The sequence below is a fragment of the Plectrocnemia conspersa genome, unplaced genomic scaffold, assembly GCF_051122295.1.
Source record: "Plectrocnemia conspersa isolate PC_06_02 unplaced genomic scaffold, ASM5112229v1 ptg000013l, whole genome shotgun sequence".
In the NCBI taxonomy this organism is placed as follows: domain Eukaryota; kingdom Metazoa; phylum Arthropoda; class Insecta; order Trichoptera; family Polycentropodidae; genus Plectrocnemia; species Plectrocnemia conspersa.
This window is the reverse complement of record NW_028277177.1, coordinates 19,775,426-19,800,355: the sequence shown is the minus strand read 5'-3', so window position 1 is coordinate 19,800,355 and position 24,930 is coordinate 19,775,426. Positions and strand designations below refer to the sequence as shown.

General features: G+C 29.9%; 2 protein-coding genes across 3 annotated transcripts in view; both read left to right on the top strand.

The window, feature by feature from the left end:
- Positions 1 to 24,930, top strand: part of LOC148227515 (mitochondrial ribosome-associated GTPase 2) — a 289,075-nt gene that overhangs the window by 195,959 nt on the left and 68,186 nt on the right. The gene's annotated exons all lie outside the window — the stretch shown is intronic.
- On the top strand, positions 20,727 to 24,698 carry verm (LDLa and CE4_CDA_like_1 domain-containing protein vermiform). Of its 2 annotated transcripts, none has more exons than XM_088203022.1 (5): positions 20,727 to 20,799; positions 21,588 to 21,717; positions 22,088 to 22,200; positions 23,046 to 23,195; positions 23,264 to 24,698. In XM_088203022.1, the coding sequence occupies exons 1-5, from the start codon at positions 20,745 to 20,747 to the stop codon at positions 24,418 to 24,420; spliced, it is 1,605 nt and encodes a 534-aa protein (XP_088059148.1). In that variant the 5' UTR covers positions 20,727 to 20,744; the 3' UTR covers positions 24,421 to 24,698. The 2 variants fall into 2 exon arrangements, with proteins under 2 accessions (XP_088059148.1, XP_088059147.1); XM_088203021.1 differs by lacking the exon at positions 22,088 to 22,200 and adding an exon at positions 21,843 to 21,973.

The following is a 24,930-nucleotide window of genomic DNA, read 5'->3' as shown; positions in this document are numbered from 1 at the left end:
TACATAAATTAATAATAAAGAAAACTGTTAAAAATCAACCTTTTCTGCATATTTTGTTATTTATATAAGTCTTGAGTAACAATTTAAAATTTCGTCATCGTTAGCCACATTTATTGTCATCTCAACAAACCGTGTAATGTAAGCTTATTGTATAATTTTACATAACAAATTGAACGTAGGGCTTCCGAACAAACAAACTCGTCGCTTACATTTTTAAAAAGTTACATAACTGCAATAATTTACTGTAAACTGCACAATAGGAAACTTTGCTCATGTTTTATTTATTACAAGAACTGACCTTAGCAAAAACTATTTTATATTTTTTTTTAAGTAAATAGTGAACTAGATTCAAAAATAAAACAAATTATTTTTTTATAAATGCCATATCAATTTGATCGTAAAACCGCAATGATTCAAAGCGTCACATTCGTGCCATAATCATAACCTGTTAAATCTATCATAACTCAATTAAAAATCTAGTTAGTTTATTGGACTGGTTGTGTCACGTAATTGATTGTTGTTAGTGGTTTTGTTACAATTTATTAACAAGCATTTAAGTAAATTATTACATTCATATAAAAAAATAGATAGTACTAAGGTAACAAGGCGTTAAATTAATTACTTTCTATAATATGTTGTCCCTATGAGTCATAAACTTTTTAATAAAAACGTTACGTGATACGACTTTATAGTGGTAATTTGATATAATAAATACAAGAGAGTTTGTTAGCACTTTGGGACAACATAAGAAACATTTTACGTTCCATTAACTAATGGAATACTTGTAAACCAAAATTTTTAATAATTACATATCTATTACTTTAACACAACTCGAATTAGATTTATATATTAAAATCACTTATAAACTGAGTAATTTGTAACAAAATTTTAATAATCGCACATAATACGACCGATAGTTCTACTTCAACATTTGTCTTGGTTTAAATCATATCATTTTATTATAATTAGTGTAGCTAATACAACGATAGTGTTTTATGTTTGCGCTATCTGTAGCATCCTAATCCAAAATTCAGTACTCATTATGCAATTGTACTAACTCCGCCTACAGTAGATTGATAAAGTCTATACCAATCTCAATCTTTGATGAATAATAATAAAGCCCTTATATAAATCACCAATTTAAGATAAGAAACAGCTGATCTGACAATTAGAGATCAATGAAAACTGTTTAGCGAATAATGTAAACATTATTTTATATATTTAAGAAAAATAATCAACAGCAAGTGAATTAATTAAGTATAAAGTCAGAGTTACTGCACTATAAAAAGTAAGATGGAAAGGAGCAGGTTACCTAGCGATTAAAAAGTACATGCTATATTTTAGTATATGGATTACCAGAAAGACAGGGTCTCTGTGAAATTTGATTTATAATTATTTGAATACATACAAATCAGTGCTAGAATTTAAACCCATCAATAAAAAAATATTTAAATTTATACTACACAATATCACTATATTAATGCATATAATCTAACGAAAAAATCGTTTGAAGAAACGAAGGATAACCTATAGGTCAAATTACAGAAGACGTTGTAGTGTTTTAAAATATGATTTATTAATATTGTCAGGAGAATGAGTAAAATTAGGGAATAAAGATGTTTTAAGTAGTGTTTTTTTTTCGAGAATTTCTTAAGAAAAATGCCTAATCAAAAATTGATATTTTTCGAATTTTTTTCTGATTTCTTGAGAATTTTCATAGAGAAAATTTATTGAAAATTTTCGAGAAAATCGAGAAATAATAATGGGATTCTCGTTTCTTGAGAAATTATAAACATAATACCTAATTTTAAAGTTATTGACACGTGATTTAAGCATATAAACATTAACGGTAATATGTGAAAATAAATAAATAATCATATTGATTACATATTGATTAACAAGAGAAGAGCGAGGATAGTAGAAAATGTAAAGGTCTGCAGTGGAGCAAATTATAACTTTTAACTGTAGATTATTATCTGGTAAAAGTGAGATAAGACCAAAAAGTATCGCAAATACAAATGAACTAAATGTATTATATCAAAACTACAGGTAAGAAATATAATGATTATTATCAGAAAACCTCAAAACTGCAGAGCACACAAATTCAACATTAAGTGATCTTGGGCTTGCAGATGCTAAAAAACTTCGAGTTGCCAAAGAAACCACTGGGAATAACATAGGAAAGAAAAGTGTAGGATGCTTTGATGACAAATATAAAGACAAACATTAAAATAAAATAAAGCTAGACAGAAATGGCTTCAAATTGGTACAAGATAAAACATTGACATATGTAAAGAAAAGTTTCTGGATTTTTAAAATACAAAAATTACTAAAAAAATTGTAGTGATTTTTCAGCCTATTATCTAGAGTCTGAAACTCGGCTTTAAATTAATACATAATAATATATATAATCATAATCTTTAGTATATATTTAAAATTGTAATTATTTCCGAGTATTTTTCGAAAAGCTTTTTTAAACTTAAAATTATAATGTATTAGATATTTTAGTTAAACAGTGACTCATTAAAAACGCAATGAATAACTAACTATTCAAAGAAATAAAACTATTTTCAAATTATATTTATTTTATTTTAATGCAATTACTGACCATCACGACTTGACAAGTTTCTCTAATGGGTCATGATGGTCATTATGTAAATAATAAGTTCACAATTTAACATTTTAAAAAAAGTCAAAAGATTTATAATAACAACATTTTAAAAAATCACGATGTAGTGAAAAATTTGAAATCGACAAATTTATTAGATTAATAGTAAGAATTAAAGATAAAATATATATATAATATTTGTAGCAATTATTTTGAATAAATTAATGAAATAACGCAGATAATAAAATTGTTTTATACCAATATGCATCACCCTTTACATGCTTGTATTAATTTGGCTCTCTCAAAGATTTTGATGAATGGACTTATTGGTATAAAAAAATACTGTGATTATAATCAATGAACATACATATTTTTAAATAACTCTAAAACTAACAACATCGTATTGAGCAAATCTCTCTCGGTTTTTGTAATTTATTCGTCATATCAGCAAAAAGCTTTTTATTTTTACCCATAATTAATTAAAGCGTCTGTTTTTGTGGCACAAAGAATGAATTATACGGCGTTGGTTGTAAAACGACATTTTTAGCTATTTACTCACGTTTCAAATAAATAGCCAATCAATTAGCATTCGAACAGTATTTTTCTTCTCCACATAAAACACCTAATGTATTCCGATCGTGAGCTACTGGACTTGAATGTTTCCATGTACAGTGGACGTTTGATTTATCGAATCTAGCGTGACTGTGTTATTTAATAACGACGTGGTACAATACGACCGATACTAAAAATAGTTAATTTATTATAAATTTTCATCCACACCCTAATCGGCCGATGATCTCTCTTCAAAGCAAACACTGAGATGAGACCGTTGATGTGTCTCGTATACAAATCATGTTATAATTTAGGGCGAAGCATGACATAAATTATTCATCGCGTTTTCTTTTTCCATCGTCAAGTAGGTGTCGATGCCACTTATAAACTGGTAGAAAGTTGGAATACTAATGTTCTCATTGATAAGTGTCCCACCTTCGCCGCTAATCAAATAAAGATGCGATTTCTTCCCACTCGCTGTTTGATTTAAGGTCAAATAAGAAAAAAATATGACTAACCTACGCCGCATTAACGATACGAATAGCATAGAGTTCGCGTCCTTCGTTTTATTCTAGAAGCAGTCGATGGAATGTTTGCAATATTAAAAATAAATAAAAGTGCAATAAGATCTCTCTTTCTTCTATTCAATGATTCCAAGGCGAACTTTAAATTATTCTTTTTATTTTCTTTCTAATTGTGCAATACTTAAAATTGAGCACTGTTTTTTTATTTACTTCTATTGTATTATAAGTTTCTAATACTGATATTTTCTTGGCTTATTTAAATATAATAAAATACTTCTTGATATAATATGCAAACCAGAATAATATATCAATAATAAAAATCATTGCTTTTTTATATAATTAAATGATTTAAATCCAACAGGTAACATAATGCTTTAAAAATATATCATGTAGAGAAGACCCTAATTAATATTCATATATTATACTAGTGGTTCATACCTGACCTTATGTGCGATTAAAATTCAATAAAAAAGACCCAGTAATTAGTTTTATAGCGCCATTCCCGTAATTTTACATTTATACATACGTACATCTAATGGCAGTTCTTCAGAAGAGTACAAAAATTTAAGCTTGTTCAATCTTAAAGTATCAATGTTTCATTAAGGTTTTGCTTAGATCCTGAAGAGCGATGTTGACAAAATTTGGGTTCAAACTATTGGGTGCAAATAAACAACATTTGAAACAGATGACATTCAATATAGTGCACATTTATATCGAAAGGATGAGGTGGCATGGGGTTAATATATTTTCTTCAAGGTCCTTAAGTGCAACTTAGCATTACTTAGAACGGATGGAATTCAAAATAATTTATATTTAATATGCATCCATTTTTGAAGATGAATCTATATGGGTTTATAAATATAGTAGACATGTAGTCAATCTTATTTATATATAAATAATAACAAACGATCTTAAGAGATGGCGCTGTTCTAAATACTGCCCTCATGTTTTTTTTTAATTTTGCAAAATAAAATTAGTTCCCCTTTTTATAAAACATAAGATCTACGAATCCATTGCATAAACTTTAAGGTTAGTAATTATTTAGTAAAAGCAACTATTGTCAATATATGTTCATAAAAAAAATCTTAGACAGGTAATTATATTATTTTACTTTCTGTAAACGTGTAAATATGTAACATGTATAGAAAGTATATTAATTTTTAATTTTAAACGGCATTCAAACAGTCGAATCATTTCAAAGGAAATTGTACAATTCCCTCTTCAGTTGCCTTAAAGAGGTTGTTTTTTTTATATATTATTTAAATTATGTTCAAAAAGCCTTTAAAGCAAGTTAATTATTTTTTCTCTGTCTTATTCGTTTTGTATTTTTTATATTTGTTTTTAATTCATATTCGAGGGTTATTCGAAAAGTTAAGATATAATAAGAATTTAGAATTTACTCTTAATACATATTAAACACAACTCGTACCTGCTTTCTTTTTATTCGCCCAATATTCAGCATCACAAGTTAAAAAATAATAAAAGCTAAAAGTTAACGTCCAAATTAAATGTTGTACTAGAAGAACGGAGAAAAATAAATCTCCACCCAGAATAAATACAAAGACGACATAGCGGTCATATATTTGCATTTTACACTGAAAAATAATAGCACATATCAACAAAGAACGCCGCGTCACTAAGGATATCACTTTGACTTAACAAATGCACATTCCTCAGCTAATATTATTTTACATCATCAACCTACTTTGCAGATGTAGATTCTGAAACGGAATCTACAAGCTACATGTTGAGCAAGAAAAGTCTATTACTTTCTATCCTACCAAGAAATTGATTTAAAAGGAGCAATAGTAGAAAAATAATATCTGCTAAATCCAAATTTACAGATATAAACCCATCTTTAAGCGTGAGAATAAGGTATTGCCCATTACCTAGCGTGACGTTTGTTGACTTACAACATGATTCTGTATCGAGTAGACACATGAAGCACGAGTACCATATTATTAACAGCACAACAGCAATGCCTCAGTGTCTTTCCAGAGTGGGGCATAGCCTCTATCAACGTGTATATATTCATATCGTCACCAAAAAAGGCGTCAATGCATTTTAAATTAACTCTACAATTGCGTTACTCTCTATCAGTACTAAATAGTCGCGTGAAGATTTATCAAGAATGTCACTTCTTCATGCATTGAATTCACCAAATTTTGTCTACCCATTATGTTCTTGCCATAAACGAAAACAAGTTGGCTATGAATCTTAGCAACAGTTTCTATTTTTTAACTAAGCTTGCACAGGCACAACTCTATTATGGCTGAGACCTAGTAAATTTTACTACGTTACGTAGACCCTAGCAGAAACGATAGTGCTGCAAACAGAATAAAACATATTTTTAATTGTTCTTATACTAATTGTTTACTTTTCGAGTATCCCTCGTATATACAACATTTATTTAACGCGTAATAGAAGTAATCTAACCTATGATTCAAGGTAGCAACAAAAAAGCTATTGTTGTTGAATCAACAGGCATCTTGGTGGCGCATTTGCTTCATTGGATAATGACAAAAAATTTCAACAAAAAAATGAATCGCTTATCTATGTATAAATGTTTCTGTAAGTATTTCGCCTATTAAAAAATGCTTTTCGTCACCTGAATTGTTTTCGAACTGGTTCAAAACGATTTATTGCGATCGGGTGTAGTAACGTTACCGTTCGACCGCAAACAACAATATTTTAGCGTTATGTCGATTACGCACATGTCACTTATTAACTGTTATTCGATTATGCAACGCTTCATACCAACAAGAGAATGGTACGTAGTCGTAAAATAGGCCAATGAGCGTTTTCTTCAAAGAACATCCTGTATAAAAAAACGTATAGTATGCGCGCGTGATTAAATACTATAATATGCTACAGAGGAAACCTGTGATTATTATTTTTTTTTATATTTTATACAGACAAATTTACTTCTTTTGCTAAAGTTGAATTATATAATATTGAAAATTTTAACCAGATATGTAGCATTCATCCATTAAAAATATATATTTGTAGTAGTTTAATTGCAGAACACATACACATAAAAATATCGAGTTACATTTTTTTAATAATATATTAATTCATATTAATTATGGAGTACAAGTAGCTTTATTTGCTACTTATACAAGTAAATTAATTTTTATTTTTTATACATTCGACCTCAAGAGTATTATAATTTTCGTCATTGTAGTGACATTAAAAATAGAGCAAAATTTTAATACAGAGGTCATATGTTAATTTTTAAAGCCTGCCTTGTCAAGTACTTTTTGTGATCAAGTGCAAATTTCATGGTCAAACATTGTAAAAATAGTATTTATTATATAGGGTGTATTTAAAATAATCGTAAATATAACATATAGCTTTAAAGGGTTTAAACTTTAAAGTATATGTTTATTTAAGATCATGTTTGAAAAATAGATTAATTTTTTTAGTAATTCGCCTTTTTTATCATATATTCTTTAGTATTTTTGTATTATTATAAAAAAATATTATACATCACATAATTAATCTAACTGGTTGTACAATATACATTACAGTATATATTATTTATGACTCGTAAGCTTTTTTCTAATGAATATAAGTTGACATAGTGGTTTCACGTCGCCTTATACACTGAATTTATTAATTATATGTAGCTAAAACATTTATAAAACAACATAAATCAAAAGTATTAGTATAGTAGTAGCTTCAAATTCATCTACTAGAAAATTATACAGTTTAGGTCATATTCGTTAAAATATGGAGCTTTCATCTTATTATTTTTTATAGAATCAATGGATTTCACTAATATAGCCAAATATTTATAAAGAAGCAAAAGTATTAACTATTTTATTTTAATGTACTTTATGACAAAACTAAAAGAAACTGTTCGTATGTTACTTAAAGTGGGGGATAAAAAAATCGAGAGCATTTTAAATATTCGTATAGCATTTTGCTTAGACAATTACGCATTATGATGCTTTAATCGTATTTAAATAAAATTATTTGCAGATTCCTAACTAATATTCTAAAGAGGGCCTCTCTATGTTGATGCAGCTCTAAAGACTGCAGTTTCAGGGGTTCGATATAGAGCCTCTTTTGTTCATCCGCAGACATAGATTACTGACTAAAAGCAAAAGCATGGTAAATAGCGACCTTTTACTTTTGTCTTCGAGTCAAGGTCAAGAAAACTGTGGCAGCAAGCTAAATAAAGAATGTGCGCTGTACTTTCTGGTCCACTAGTCAAGATCCAGTGTCCCAGGGTGGGGGTCAGGAATAAGTTCTTGGGGAAAAAAACACTCAGAAATTAATGCCTTACCGATATATCTTTCGATAAATCACCGTTTTCTATAATATTTTGAAGAAAACAGTTTTACAGTGGTTGCGAAAAAAATAATCATCTTTTCTAGGATGGCAAAAAAGGTAGCAAACTTTCGATTCACATATCTGATATTAACTGTATATTCACTGATATTTGATTTTATATGGAATTTTTCCAGTAAATTGTCAAAGCCTAATAATAGATAATGACAATAAAACTCATTGATTTTGTCATGATTTTATTATATTAATAATGTTTTTATAAAAATAAAGCTCAACCACCCAAATAAAGAAAGAGATAAAATCAACATCGATATCCTAAGGGCAATCAGACTTTTTATATTATCTATTAATGTAATACCTGTCGAGTGTATGAAGTACCGTTTTCGACATTAGTAATGTGTCGCGCGTTGGCCATCGTTCCTTTTTGGGAGCATTCGACCAGAGAACGTGACTTTGACACTGATCCGTCGACGTGGACTCTGATGGTTTATTGTTTGTTTGTTGGCTTGGTTCGTCGACCCGAGACCAAATGTAGCCAATGTAGGGAGGACTCGATGACGCCAACGTCCAAAATTCCGATGGCGACAATTAAAAAACGACGAATGAAGTGCAAGGCAAAAAAGGCTAATAAACATTCAAGCAAACCTGTCGGAGGCGCTGGTTATGGTTATGGTGTTGTGGGACGACCATTTTGGACACCATGCCTTCTCAAACGTAGCGAGAAAAACTAATTTTCTATAATATTTTTCACGAGATAATGCTAAGCTAATGTTGATACACTATTATTCTCTATTTCCTTTTAAGTCTTTTTAAACTCTTATTTGATTTATCAATTTTCATTTAGAATATCCATATTAAAAGAAATGTATAAAAGACATGAAAAATATATTTGAGAACAGTATATCAGTGGTCATGATCATGCTATTAAATAATATTCCAGTCTAAGATGGACATAAAAAACGGGTTATATAATGATAAAGAAGGAAAACCGCAAAGAAAATACTTCTTACATATATGTACGTATGTATGTGTTAATATTTGTGGTTCTCAATTAAAATATGTTTTTAGCAAAAATTGTTGAACGTCTCTGACTCTTCTATTTTTATATGTTACGACCAATCAACGAGCCCGTTAATAATACTGTTGCATTTCCAAACAGGTTGAGAAAAACTGGCTAAAAACGCTCAGTTGGTCACTGTGCGAAAAAAATATGTATTTTACTATGCAGAAATCATCGCCGTACAAGAAACAAGGTTACAAAATAACCGATTAGGAATGTTGATGGCAATCTTCAAAAAAGCTTTATATAGTAACGACAACTTTTTCGATCCACTTGTAACTGTAAACGTGTCCGTTAAATACGCTAGAAAAAATGCACAGATTTACATTCGGAGATAAAAATGCTTTAAACCCAAATATTTTAAGACGCAAGAAGTCGATAAAAGCAAACAAAAAAATATGGAATCAGTCTTTAGAATCATGTCGTTAACCCTCGTCACGGGTGTAACTCCAGAGTAATATCACAAACAAAAAAAATATTAAATTATTGTATTTATACGGTTCCAATTCCAATAGGCATGTATGTATAATACACATATGAAAAGTACTTTCATGGTTTAAAACTATTTGTGATTTATTATAATGCAAAGGTTATCTACAAAAAAATAATTTAAGAATATGCGATCACAACTAATTTAGGAAAAGAGAGACTATATAAATATATACATATATAAAATTACTTGTTATTTCATATTTATATAATGTGCTGATTTAAAAAACTAATACCTCTGACCTATAGGTTGAACGGTGTGTTTCTATAGTTGATCTTTGTATGAATTTTACTAAAATATATATTAGTTAAATAAATTGTGTGTATATAAAACACGAGTTTCTAAAGTAAAATTTGTCACGATTATTTCCATTTCATGCTATAATATACATAAATATAATTTTATTTTATTTTTTGTAAAATTGCGAATTTTAATTTAATATAAATTCATAATTTTTCAGTGCATTTCAATTTCTAATCAGAATGAAAACTGATATTATAAACAAATAAAATTTTATGTCAACGTAAGATTTATGCTTTATTTTTGATTACTTCATTTATAAATTGTAAAATAATAATTGTTTGTTAAGGCACTTAATTATCAAGTCATAATGGACGCTTATTCGTATGTTAATGCTAAGTTTATAGTTATTCATAAAAAAATATATTAATTATTTTTGAAGTTTATGAAGTGTTAAATTAGATGTGAAATCGAATGTATTCGAATAATATTATCAAAATATTTAGATAATTAATCTTGAAAAATGGCATAAATCAAGAATTGAGTGACACTAATCAAAATCAAAAATGATTGTAAAAGCAAGTATCTGAGAGTGTAAGCAAGTGTCAACTATTTTATAAGTTCTCTTTCAGATGATTCGACGAATGAAAAAAAAGTTAATTATAACCAATTAAGCCAAATGGTGCAACTTCCAACCCATTTAATGATGCCTAAATATTTATTCACTTCAATGACAGTTCCAATGGGAGACCCGCAAGGTAGCATCATCGGTCTTTGTCTGTTTTTATTTATTTACGACGTTTAACTTGCGTTAAATGTTGATGACTTGCTCATCAAACAAAAAAATGATAAGAAGCTGGAAAGCCTTGCGACAATTGCACAATTTTTGCAACAAATGTAAAATAAAATAACTGATGCCAAAACGGATACTAACGTTTTCTCGTATAGCAAAAATGGTTATTCCCTTGAGATAATACCTCGGTCTTCATTTAAACTTTCGTTTGATTTGAAAGAAACAAATATAAATTTCCAAGTAAAAAGGACTTTTGGCTATTTCAGCTATAACTCCAATATTGTATAAATATCTGGTACTACCATTGCAGATATATTTATCTGTATACCTGATAGAAAATTCAGTATACCTGATGAAAAAAAGTCATAATCAAAAATAAGTGCCTAATAATTGCCATTAATGCTGATCAACAATCTCTATCTACAGAATGGAAATTTAGAAGCTGTACAATATTTTTTCAAATAAGCTGTATTTTTTGGTAAATGTATATTTTCACTAGTTAAGTCCAAATACATTTCATTAGTAGATATATATTTTTAATAGCGTCGATATAATTTAATTGATAGGTGCTAATATGCTGCTCTAAAATGTCTATGAAGCTCAATTTGACAGTTGCGAAACGTCGATTCAAATCTAAACCTAACCTAGTGAAAGCTTTAAAACTAATTAAAGTTTTAGAACTTTTATTGGGTCAAGTCCAAAATAAAAAATAAGCCAACTCAACTCTCATGGGAAAATAAGTGAAAAAATATGTATAGACAGACATCGCATCTCACATATTACTCCATTTCGATATTACACTTTGTTTTAAAAATACGATAGCTATCCTTATTGATATTATATACTTATAATATAAGAGGGCTGATCAAAGTATATTCTAACCGTATTATGTTTAATAGGAGAGCACAAAAACAAATATCACTCCTCAGAAGGCAAAAATTCACGTCAAAAGCAATAAAATCGTGTCGGCGCCGTCGCAGTGGGAACGCTCAGTAACGAGCGCTCACACTACGACGACGTCTTCGCGATTTTATTACTTTTGACGTGGATTTTTAGCTTCTGAGAAGGAATAATTTTTTTACGCTCTCCTATTAGGCAAAAATCGGTTTGGATGTTCTTTATTTGATTCTCACTCGGAGTAAAAACGCTTGATAATCAAACGTTTTTACTGCAATGGCACGATTTTATTGCTTTTAACCTGGACTGGAAATGCACTTTATGGCAGCACTAAGCAGCAAAGAAAACACGACTAATTATAAGATAAATGATATGAGTAGATATTTATAATAATTTTTACTGCCTAATTAAAATATTTTGCATAAAATAATATTTCAGAAAAAAAATTCGCAATGATGGCAAAATTTAATATTTATTTGTAGCATAGAAAGGAATAACTCGTACCTATTATTATTTATTCAATAAATTATATTGATGTTAAAAAGTATATAAAGACGCATTTTTGTTATGAGGAATCATCGTTTTCCCAGGTCCCAGCACACTACTTTGGTGATATATTTTATAGGGGTGTTAATGCGTAAAAGAATATCTCTGTTTTATAACAACAGACTTAGCTCTTTATGTATAAGTTTTCTCATTGCATTTTACATCAGTGGGGTTCAGATGTTTAGCATATTTAGCATGTTTTCTTCAAATGCTTATTAATAACACTTTAATTGAATTATAAGTCAATCCTATAATAATAGACTTTTTTTCTGAATTTCCTGAATATTCATAGTTAATTTTATTGAATGGTGGTTTTAGTCTTATGTCAATATGATCCTAGTAACGCCACTTTATTAGAGCAGAAACTCTATATCTGTTTTATAATAATTTATTAATCTTATGTTGTTTAAAAATATTCACGTCAAACTTTCTCCCTTCACTTTGATAATTTCTAAATCCGTATTTTTTCATACATATTTTGTATAGAATGTTGCGTTGCGTTAATTTCGTGAATCTAGTAGCTCTATTGTAATTAGAACCCGTGGTATTGATCCATTTCACAGACGAATACCTCCGAGTGTACAAAAGCAACCGCGGTTACTCAACGTGCGGTTTGCATTCTCTCGACCCATATCTCCGAATCACTGATCGCGAAAAATGTTCAACACTTTGTAAAATTTAAAATACTTCGAAACGAGTTAGAAAACTCCCTCGACCTCCGACCGTCTTGAACTTTTAATGGCAATCGTGGAAAACGCGCCGGGGTAAAACAACGACGCTAAATGTCAAGGCGGCCGGTCTTTAAATGGATGTCATAATAGCGTATCGATATTGCATTATGGATGTGTGTTTATGGGTACTATTGCAAGAGCCGTAGATGATGATGGAATAAATAAAGAAAAAATAAGATGCATTAAACCATCGCTAAAGTTCAAAATCACATCACACATGTTTGTGTGCTTTCACCTTTCGAAATGCCCGACAATGTGGCGAAAAGTGAAACCATGATCGTTACCGGTGAGACTGCAAGAAATGTAGAAATGGATGCAATCGCTTTCATAATACGAAATTTCTCTGTAACAATACATTTTTTCCAGTATTGTACTTTTTTTATAAATATCCAAATGAAGGTATACATCAATAAATATAATATATACTTGTCTACAAACATTAACTCAGGATTATAAAATTCATATGCCAATACATATATGTAATGGTGTATATTAAATATTGCTAGGGATTTTCGACAATTAGTTGATGTCAAATAGAGTAGATATAAACCGCAAAAATCAAAATAAGAACTATGGTAATACTTTTGTGAACATTTAATTTTCGATTTTAACGCTACAGCAGGGTATTAAATTACCACACAGTTTAACTATATTCTTAAACAAATTGTCCAATAAAGAAATTTAATTTTTTAGCTAATTTTTCCGGAATATATTACAAAACTAATAGCATAGTTTTCATAGCTTTTGTACAACAAATCTACTTAGTTCCAGCAATTGTCACATATCTGAAACATCGTTACTCATTGTTTCTGATATATTTACAGTAAACTGATTTCACGAAGAGATTACGATACCGCAATTATATTCTTTGGAGTTGCCTAAAAAGTCAATACATGTTATTTTATACAATAGTATAATTAAACAATATATTGCTGTTATTATCAAAGCTTGATTAACAATTATTTAAATAATAAATATGTAAATTGCTTTGCATTGTCATAAGTAATTTCGAATACTTATTAATGTTATTTTTATAGTAGTTTAGTCGAATGATATTATATCTGCTATATTATAACAATTCAATTCTCAATATATACACTTATGAAACTCCAACTTTTCCGTTATGTAACACACAATAAATTAAGCTATGGCATGTTGAACTTATGACTCGTATAAATATTATAATATAATAACTGTGATAAGGCGAGAGTTGCATATAAAACATTCATTATGTGAACGTACGAACGTATTTAAATATACATATGTTAATGTGAGTATTAGCGCAAATATCAAGATGTTCATCTTAAGTATAACATTTACTGTTGATTAATATTTTTAAATTGCAATATTATAAAAAAAGTGAACGTTGCAACGATAATAATAATAATATGTACGATGACTAGGAAGTGAAAGCTATTAAGAAGATAAATGTTCAAGAAGAATTAACATCGACAATAACTTGATATTTATATCTGGATAAACGCTTAATAAAACTATACATTATGAAACGCATGTTTGCTTAATAGATAATTTAATAGTATTGAGATTAATCATCACAAATATAAACCATAAGCATAAAAATAAATACAACGATACTCTCAAGTGTAATGTTATTTACTTTATTTAATTCAAATTATTATGAACTACAATACTTTATTTTTAAGTGTATTGTACTTCGAAAATTTATTTTTAATGCTATAAATAAAAAATAATATTGATTGAGTAATTATTTATAAAAAAAAGCAATTTTTAAGTATATAATTAAGGTAGATTACGTCATATTCTGAAAACTTTCTAGTGGTTTTACAAATCATAATTTTATGAATTTGAAGTTCACATTTTTGGCTACAGATAAGCTACATATGTATTATAATGGTTCTTTTTTATTTAAATAGTAGATCCACTCTTTTTTAGTATTAGTAGATAATTACATGTGAACATATTCCTAATATCTATTTTGTCAAAATATATTTTTTGCAGTAATAAAATTATTTTTAACAAGATGTTGATAGCTTTACAATATAAATTCTCGTTGGATTTTTGTGTCTTTTTTTATGGTTCTAAATATTTTTGCCCTAGAGACTAGCTGTTTATTTTTTTAAAGTTAGTCTTTATTTTTATTTCTCAAGCCTAACGTGTACGTAAAACAATGTTTTTCATAAGCGAATATATGTATATTTTCGTGAAATATTATATTGTACAGCAGGGGTGGGCGAACTTTTTTATTTATTACCTAAAATATATTTATTTATATGCGCATCGACATAATCAAAAGGTGTCATTTACACGAATTAAAAAAAATATAATTGAAAAAATAAAAAAAAGAATTTGTATAAAAATAAATATATTCCTACTGTCGACTAAAAGGCTAATGATAGAGAAGTGTCGAACATAATCCCAACTATGTATTTGTTATTAATTCGTTTAAAAATATTAATAAATAGTTTAAAGAAATCTATTGTAACGTAAAACTAACGTATTCCTTACCTAAACAACAAGAATATGCAAGAATTATGGACGTCCATGATGCTTTAATTAATAATAATCTCTACATATTTTAATTCCAGAATCCATAAAAAGAAATATTTAAAAAAAATACATTTTTGTTGGTTGAATTAAATGTTGAATTTGATTTGTAAAATGTTCAATTTGGAGTATTTAATCTGTATATTGGTTAATAAATATATATATTATTTTTATATTTAGGTTTTATCCTCGCGTTCATGTTATTTATAGTCTCGATATTTTGTCAAAGATGTCCTTTAGCATCTTTTAGATATAATTATTTTTGGTAAACTTTTTTTGATCATCTCAATGCAATCGTTTCTCCTATTTGCCCCGCGGTCTATTTTTTTTATCAGAATTACATATACATATGTATGTGTGAAGATATGAAATTTTATAAAATAAAAATATAATAAGTGAAAAGTATTGTATTGATTAATTATAATATTTTCAATATTCGACACCACTCCATTATTAGCCTTAAAATCGGCAGTAGGTATACCTTGTTATATATTTATTTTTATACAAATTCCGCTTTAATTTTTTTCAATTATATTTTTTTTTTAATTTGCACAAATACCGCGCGATTATGTCGGCGCACAAATGATAGGCGGGCATATGCCGCTGCGCGATTATGTCTGCGTGCTTATGTTGGGGCACTTTTGTCCGACGCATAAAGTACGGGACACCATTATTTAAATTAAAATGCTTTATTCTATCTATTTATACTAAAAATCCAACTGTTAATATAAAAATTATAAAATAAATTTATATTATATTTTTTATATTTATTTTTCTAACTGCGATTTTCTGACTGCAATACGAATTATTGCTCGCAACACAAAGATTCGTTTCTCTATGGACTTGTTTTAACTCTAAACAATTTTCTTTAACTTTTTATGTAATATCATTTATGTCCGTTAAATACTCATTACTCCCAAGAAATATTATTTCTGACAGGTCCACAAACAAAACGATAGATAATTGTTACAGTATTTCTCTCAGTGACAACAAAAGGCTTTTGAAAAATTACTTGCTTTTTGTAGATGCGAGAGTTTATGAATTATTTAGTAATTTTCTGCAGAAAAAATAAAATTATAAAATTCATATTTTAAACTATCACTATAGAAATAATTTTAGGAATGTTACATTGCCTGACTTTTAAATGACATTAAAAAATGCACTATACAATATAATATATATTTTATAAGTAGGTCATATGTATTAAATTGTTTACCAAAAACATGAAAAAGTTCTGAACTATTGCTTGTATTTGAATTTTACTTTTAGATATGTCTTAATTTTATTTACATGAGCAATGCGTATTTAGAGCTGAAAATAAAACTACATTTACTTCATTTTATTTTTATAAATAAAAAGCGGAAAAGAAGTAACAACCATTGGCATTAAAAAACAACCAAACTCCGATCGCGTAATTCAAACTGGCTCTGATGGCTGGTAGTTTTGTAATAAATTATTAGGGCTGTAAAATTAATTTGATTTTAATTACTAATGATTCTCGACTTCACATAGATATTATTGTATTACTGCTTACAATAGTGTGTATAACTAAATATATAATGTTTAAATAACTCATAATTCATAACATCAAGAACAATTTGTTCACATTTATACATAAGAAATGTATAAATTAAAAAATGATATTTTTTTATAACTAACTGTAAAATTAAATAAATAATTAAACCAGCCTGTATATACAATACAAATATGTGTATATGGTGAGAGTTAATAAAAGCCACAAATCAAATAACCGCTGACTTTTTCCAAATCGCAATGATAGATTTATCGAATTGCATTCACCTACTCGAAAAGGCATCGCTCATACAAATTTTGCAATGCCAACACAGACAAGGTCGAAACTGAAGAAGTTTTTTATCTGCGTCAGTGTGCAAAAAACGACCCGGACCCGTGACATTTCTTGGATAATTTTAAATTGAAATGGCGCTTCGATATATTGCATGGCGATAAATCGACGCGTGTTGCTATAGAGATAGAAAAAATCCTTCCGGTTCTCACATGTTGAGAATGGCATAACTATTTTTTTTATTTGACACAATGCCCCATTAGATAATTCAAACACAGCTACATTATGCTTGCGAATTGTTCAGATATAATTAATTGCGATTCTATAACGTTGCGTAAACGTAAATGTCATGTGTAAAATTTTAAGATTGACTGGAGGTAAAAAATACTTTCTTTAAAATCATGTACATATAGATAATATCATATAAATGAATATAAAAAAAATTTTATTTCTACATAAAGAAGGAATGTATAATTTTATTAACAAAAATAAATTATCAACTGCACTAAAAAATACATTTAAAATTTAATTGTTTAAGAAAGTGAAAGAAAGAAAATCGTTAAAACGTTTATATTTTAAATTCTAGAACATGTAGTTTAATCAACTCCTTCAAATTACGCCGAGACTGCCATAAGACATGTTCTACGTATTACGAGCTAGTGCCCCTCGGCCTCCGCCCCTCTCGACAACTCTAGAAAGTAGTCATATCACCAAACGTCCTCAACGATCAGACGTTTGCAACCGATCTTTATTACAATTTAATTATATTAAATTTAATAATATATTTTATATATATAAAAAAAAACACAAAATATCAGTATTTTCTATACATATAGAGCATTATATACTTACACGTTATATAAGGGCAAATAAATACTGTAATTTACCACCTATAAAATGTAGTAAATAAATAGTAAATTAATTTTTCAAAAAAAATATACGTATTTTACTACAGTTGAATTATATATGTACATACTTATATATGTTGGTTTACAATAAAATATATTACACTACAAAAAAATTAATCGATACTTAAAAAGCTTTTTATAAACTGTAGAAAATATTTATTAGAAGAATAGTTCAGAGTAGCAAAAATTATCTATAAACAATTCTCTAGTGTCCAAATACTTAACATTAGAACAGCAAAAGATAATATGAAGCATCAAGGAATTATGGAGAATAATAAATTATCTAGAGAGATTTGCTAATTACATTTATCTTAATATTACTCCATTTTTTAAAGCTTAAAATCATTATTAACCAGTCATAAGGATATGATTATAAAGTATACATATTTCTGTATTATCTATTTAAATAATCAACGTTTAAGTCAAAGTCAGAAGTCTATCTTAATAATTTAGGGTATAGAGATTTATATTTAGCCACAAATTTGATTAGATTAATAAGAACAACATAATATAAGAATAATAATTTATACACAATTTTATTTGTTTAAACGCATCAATTATTTAATGCTACAAAAAACATACTAAATTCATTTTTGTAAAAAAAACATTATACACAAAAAATTAAGAAAGTGTACGATGTAATGAATCTGATTGAATGAATAAATATTTCTCAACAATTCTACGGTTTATTTTCAAATTAAAACGTGAAAAGTCTAACAATTAGTTATGTGCTTAAAATATTGTATAATTTGTTGTTTTCATAATAAATTTATATTTTTTATAATTTGATAAAGAATTAATATTTTTATATTAATTTTGCATGATATAATATAATACATAGTATAAGCTAAATGTATTAAACTTTAAGTTTCATCACTTATATTAAAATTCCATCTTTTTAACTTGAAAGTAGAATTGTAAGTATTTAAATAACTACAAAAAATTCCCAGTATATTTTTTTGTATTTAATCATAGTGATGTAAAACGTAAATCGTGTAATTTGTTTTTTATGTTACTATAGTTAGTTTTTGTGACGTCGTTTTTTCTTTTATTTTAAATTATTGCTTATATATAATTTTATGATGTATTTTATAAAAAAATATTATCTATATATTATAGTATGTTATTTAATAATATTTTTGAAGCATTACATTTATTTATCATTGTGCAATTGTGTGATTTCTTAAGAATTGTATTATTATAAATGTATAATAAAATATACAATTTTACATAGAATATTTCAAATATCAAAACTACGCCATAACATATTATTTAAGTAATAATATTTACGTATCTTACAAATTAAATCTCATGTAAAAAAATATATTTATTTTACAAAGCAACTTATTTATCTATAAATAAAAACTTAAAATAAATAAAATTCAGAGATAAAGATAAACGTTAATATCAGATTTGACGTATTAAAAAATAACAAATCAATGTGTCATGATTGCCATTATGCAAACAATAATTAACATTTAAGAAAATAATTAGAAATCAGTTATAGTGCACACCTAAAATAGATAAGCAATATCCCATATATTTTCCAGCTCTTCATAGCTATCACCAAAAACAACTTTGTGTTTGGCAAGCTCGTTAAGAATATGAATGGTTTTAAAGCTAGCAGCCGAAAGTCACCGAGCATTGACGGGTTGTCGACACCGCCCCTTGGAAACTTTAAGAAGTGCTTCATTAAGTAGACAACGAATGAATCGTATTACAGCGCTCCTAGAAAAAAGGCACTAGGATACAAATACTAATATGACCCGTACTCCTTGTAGAGTTTACTTTGAAATCTCTCCAACAACAAAGAGTACTTCGCTGCACTCGAATTCCAGACAATGGCGCCATATTCGATGACACATTCGAGGATGAGAATATATAAATGATTAAAGTAACACACGCTCCACATGACCAACCCGAGCATCATCGACGCTTTATAGCAAACTTTTTCTTGAAATTTCTTAAGAAATAAGATAGCATTATTCTACATTATTTTAAAGTTATTGAAAATAGCACTATCTACGTCTAATTAATATGAGAAAATTTTATCGGCTAAAATTATACAACTAAAAACACATTTGTATGATCAACTCAAAATTGAATTTTTAGTTTTAATATAAAATTTTGTAGGTAACTTATATATTTTTAAATTTTGTAGTTAATTTTATGATAAATAATATATGCATATTCATACATATATTTTTTCATTTTTATTGTTTTGAGAATACACAAGATTAGCAATGATTTTCTCAAATTTCTCGATAAATAGAAATATGAAAACGCCATTATTATATAAAGGCTTTTTATTTACTATTTTTAATTAATATGAAAATAATTAGTAAAAGCAAATATTAAATTCAATTCAATAATATTATTTTACTCGCGGTATGTGTTTATTATATTATCAACGTTAAAAAAACAACGCGAAATTTTCACCAACACAATAAGCACGTAATATTAAGGCGATAATTGAATCGGTTTTTAACACAAACTGCTAAACCCTGATCAAATGTCTCAACTTGATCAAATTGGCTTTCTATTTCGCAATCAATACTTCTAGCGTGCATATGTGGCAAGGTCACTCATTTTTCTAAGTACCTATTAACACCCGAGTAAAAGTTTTTCTAGACGTTTCCGCGTCCGCCGATTCATCCCCCCTGGTGCAATTTTCTTGAATTGAGCAACAGCGTGCGCATGCGCGCTGATAAAATGGGCAACGCGGAGGGCCGATCGCCCCAGCCACAGCTCAGTCTTCCAGCAGCCGCCATGAAGCGTGCCGCCCTCTTGCTGTGCTTCGCCATCTTCCTATTCACCGACGCAGGTCAGTCAGCTATTATAATAAATAGCAATAAAGAACTGCATAGATTACTTAAGGCGCAGCGATCCACTTCCTTATTATTTATAAATATTTAATCTTTTTAAAGAGATTTATAATATTTTAAAATAATTATTAGCTAATTAATCATATTTGATACTAATAAATTAAATAAAAATAGTTAATATTATATTAAAAAACAATAAAATGTTTTTTCACGAATCGGGTTTCGCGTGGATCTGCGCATCGATGTCTTTCCATACAAATATAGATCTAGGAGGAAAACTCTTTTTAAAAGCGATCTTTTGAATGTAATTCGGTCGTATTTTATACAATTAAAAACATAATTTGTGTTTCCAAATCTTATGCATCTCAAACATAATAACATTTGTCGCGCTTAACCCAGTTTTTTAATCGGTCGTTTCGTCATACGAATTTCGCCAGTACGCGCTATTAGCATACGCTCCAAAATTGTGCGAAAAGTGAAATTGCAAATATTTTTCCTTTATCGTCTCGTTACGAATCGCCGAGGGGAAAGTGTTGAAAATACATTATAAATTGCGCAACGCCTCCGCTTTTGTCGAACCCTCGGAGGGTCCGCCGCGGAACCAGTTTCGTTTAAGGAAAGCGAAATGTGACCTTACGCGATGACGACGGCATGGAAAGTGAGCTGGGCCCGTTACTCGGCGTTCTCGCTAGACCGGTAATTAATTCATAGCTTCCGCGTAGTGTATAAAACGGCTTTCAAATCAATTTTTTGCACAAACTACAATAGCAAAAAAAATATGTTTCAGATGCTGTGCGTGTGAAGAGACAAGAAGACGACGATGGGCCGGATCAGACTCCCGAAGAGCTCTGCCATGACAGACCAGCCGATGAATACTTTAGGCTTTCAACAGATGGCGATTGTCGCGACGTCGTAAGGTATTATCCACTCGATTCTTTATATTCTTATCAAATATATGCTAAAGGAGAATCTAGGAAAGGCCAATCAATGATCATCGAGTGAGGATCGAATTTAATCAGATGTAATGGTCCGTGTTATCCAGGTGTGATAAGGGAGCAGAGAATGGCGTGACTCGCCTTGCATCAGTGCGGTGCCCAGGAGGTCTGGCCTTCGATATCGATCGCCAAACTTGCGACTGGAAAACTAATGTTAAAAATTGCGACCAAATCGAAAGTAAGTCCCTTTGACTCCTCCAGAGGCGGGCAATGTCGACAGCGTCCAACGGCAATGTCCGCTTCGCCTTGCTTTACCGTATCACTTATGCGCTCTTGTTTTCTTTCCGACCAGGTGTACTAGGTCAGGTCTTAAACAAATCACTTGCCCATCCGGATTGGCGTTTGATGTCGATAAACAAACTTGCGATTGGAAGGGTAAAGTGACGAACTGTGATAAATTGGAGAGTAAGTCTTTTTCAAAAAAAAAAGCAAAGTCCGGTTGGGACGTAGTTGGTTTGCAGTCGGGGCACAGTAGTTGAATCGCACGACAGTAGTTTATTTATTTATTTATTTACCCCTAGAATGCATGTATTAGATTATATAAATAAAAAACAACAGATCTGAACAGCAACGATAGTACATGAAAGAAGGCAGAGTTACGCTGTCTTGGATTAGCAAAAACTGGTTTTATCCACTCCCGTCCTCTACCTCCGCTTTCGTTTGCATTTTTTATTCTACTGACAATACTATACAATTAGCTTTCGATACTAAAACTCAAATTTAACTCTCATCGCATTCACGTCTTACACTTTCATCTCTACCCGCATCGACTTTCCTATAAGTTAGTTTTGGTTGTGGTTCTCTTCGTTTCACTTTTTCTTTCAACGAAATAATTTCACATCTCGGTAAAGAATATTCGAGCACATTTTACCGCATGCCCGAGAATGTATTATACTAATATAAGAATACTCTGCTTTGATATATTTTTAATACTATTATAAACATAAGACACTCGAAACTATGACAAATGTGTCGAATTTTCTACTTTTCGTTATTCTCAATAATTATGTAGTACTACTGAACTATTTATCGGCTTTTATCATTGTGTTTAATTCTGTTTCGATTTTTTTATATTTATTTTTATTAAATAATATTCACTTTACTTCTCAATCTTAACTTTTCTTTTTTTTATTTAAAATTTTATCAGTCACACTCTTTTCCAGTTCTTGCTGGTACCAAAGACAGTTAAATCGCGCATAGGGCTAACTATCATATTTTTGTTGGTATTAATTTTGCAAATCTTTTTTTAGAGCCAAGAAAAGTACTTCCAATCTTTAAGACCGACGAACCTAGATGTCCAGAAGGCAAGCTGTCCTGCGGTAACGGCGAGTGTATCGAAAAAGATCTCTTCTGCAACGGAAAACCTGATTGCAAGGATGAATCTGATGAAAATGCTTGCAGTAATTATAACACTACACAATTAGTATATGAATCATATACGTTTAGTATATCATTGTATTGTTTTCAGCCGTTGAAACCGATCCTAATAGAGCTCCTGACTGCGATCCCAACCAATGCACCCTTCCAGATTGCTTCTGTTCCGCTGACGGTACCCGCATTCCTGGCCAAATCGAGCCCAATCAAGTCCCTCAGATGATCACCATAACCTTTAACGGCGCCGTCAACGTAGACAACATCGATCTATACGAAGAGCTCTTCAACGGTAACAGGCAAAACCCCAACGGCTGCCAGATCAGAGGAACCTTCTTCGTTTCTCACAAATACACCAACTACTCCGCCGTTCAAGATCTCCACAGAAAAGGTCATGAAATCTCAGTCTTCTCTTTGACTCACAAGGACGATCCACAATACTGGAGCGGAGGTTCATATGATGACTGGCTCGCAGAAATGGCAGGAGGTCGTCTCATCGTTGAAAGATTCTCCAACATCAGCGATGGCTCCATCATTGGAATCAGAGCGCCTTACCTCAGAGTCGGCGGCAACAAGCAATTTGAAATGATGGCTGACCAATTCTTCGTATATGACGCTTCCATCACAGCATCTTTGGGACGCGTACCCATCTGGCCGTATACGCTATATTTCCGTATGCCCCACAAATGCAACGGCAACGCTCACAACTGCCCATCTCGTTCTCACCCAGTCTGGGAAATGGTCATGAACGAACTCGATCGTAGGGACGACCCAACCTTCGACGAATCCCTACCGGGTTGTCACATGGTCGACTCTTGCTCGAACATCCAAAGCGGCGAACAGTTCGCCAGGTTGTTGCGTCACAACTTCAACCGCCACTTCAGTACCAACAGGGCTCCCCTCGGGCTTCACTTCCACGCCTCTTGGTTGAAATCCAAAAAGGAATTCAAAGAAGAACTCATCAAGTTCATCGAAGAGATGTTAGACAGGAACGACGTTTACTTCACCACCATGTTGCAAGTAATTCAATGGATGCAAAATCCAACCGAGATCACCTCTTTAAGAGACTTCCAAGAGTGGAAAGAGAAATGCGACGTCAAGGGACAACCCTACTGCTCTCTTCCTAACGCGTGTCCTTTGACCACCCGCGAACTTCCAGGTGAGACCCTCCGTCTTTTTACCTGTATGGAATGTCCTAACAACTACCCGTGGATCCTTGACCCCACCGGTGAAGGTTTCAACGTAAAGAAGTAAGGATATTTTAAATTATTTTACGTTTAAAAGACTGTCGAAATCCGTTATGTGTAAATATTTGTTATCACAACATCCTTTTATATACTCATAAAAATATAAAATACTGGATTAAAAATCTTTTAATAAAAGGTCTCGCGTCTAGTCTTGAACAACTTATAAAATGTATTCCATCCACCATACTTGCCCTTGAAACGTTAATGGTGACGCAACTATGTAATACATATTTTTAATTTTAATAATAAACTTGTAAAAAAAACAAATAAAAAGAAAAATAAAAATATTTTCGCCTATTTATTTCTACAATAATACACATTTATACTATACTAGCGAAGTTAGCGAGTGTACGAATACCCTCGAAGTTATCAAGTGTGCGGACCCTCAACTTTTTTGGTTTAAAATATTAATTTTGCTTCGTTCTGATTTTTTTAAATGTTTTTAAATTTAATAGTTCAAATTATATATTAAAACCATTGGGTAGCTGTGCGATTTTCAATATAAATGGGAAGAGAT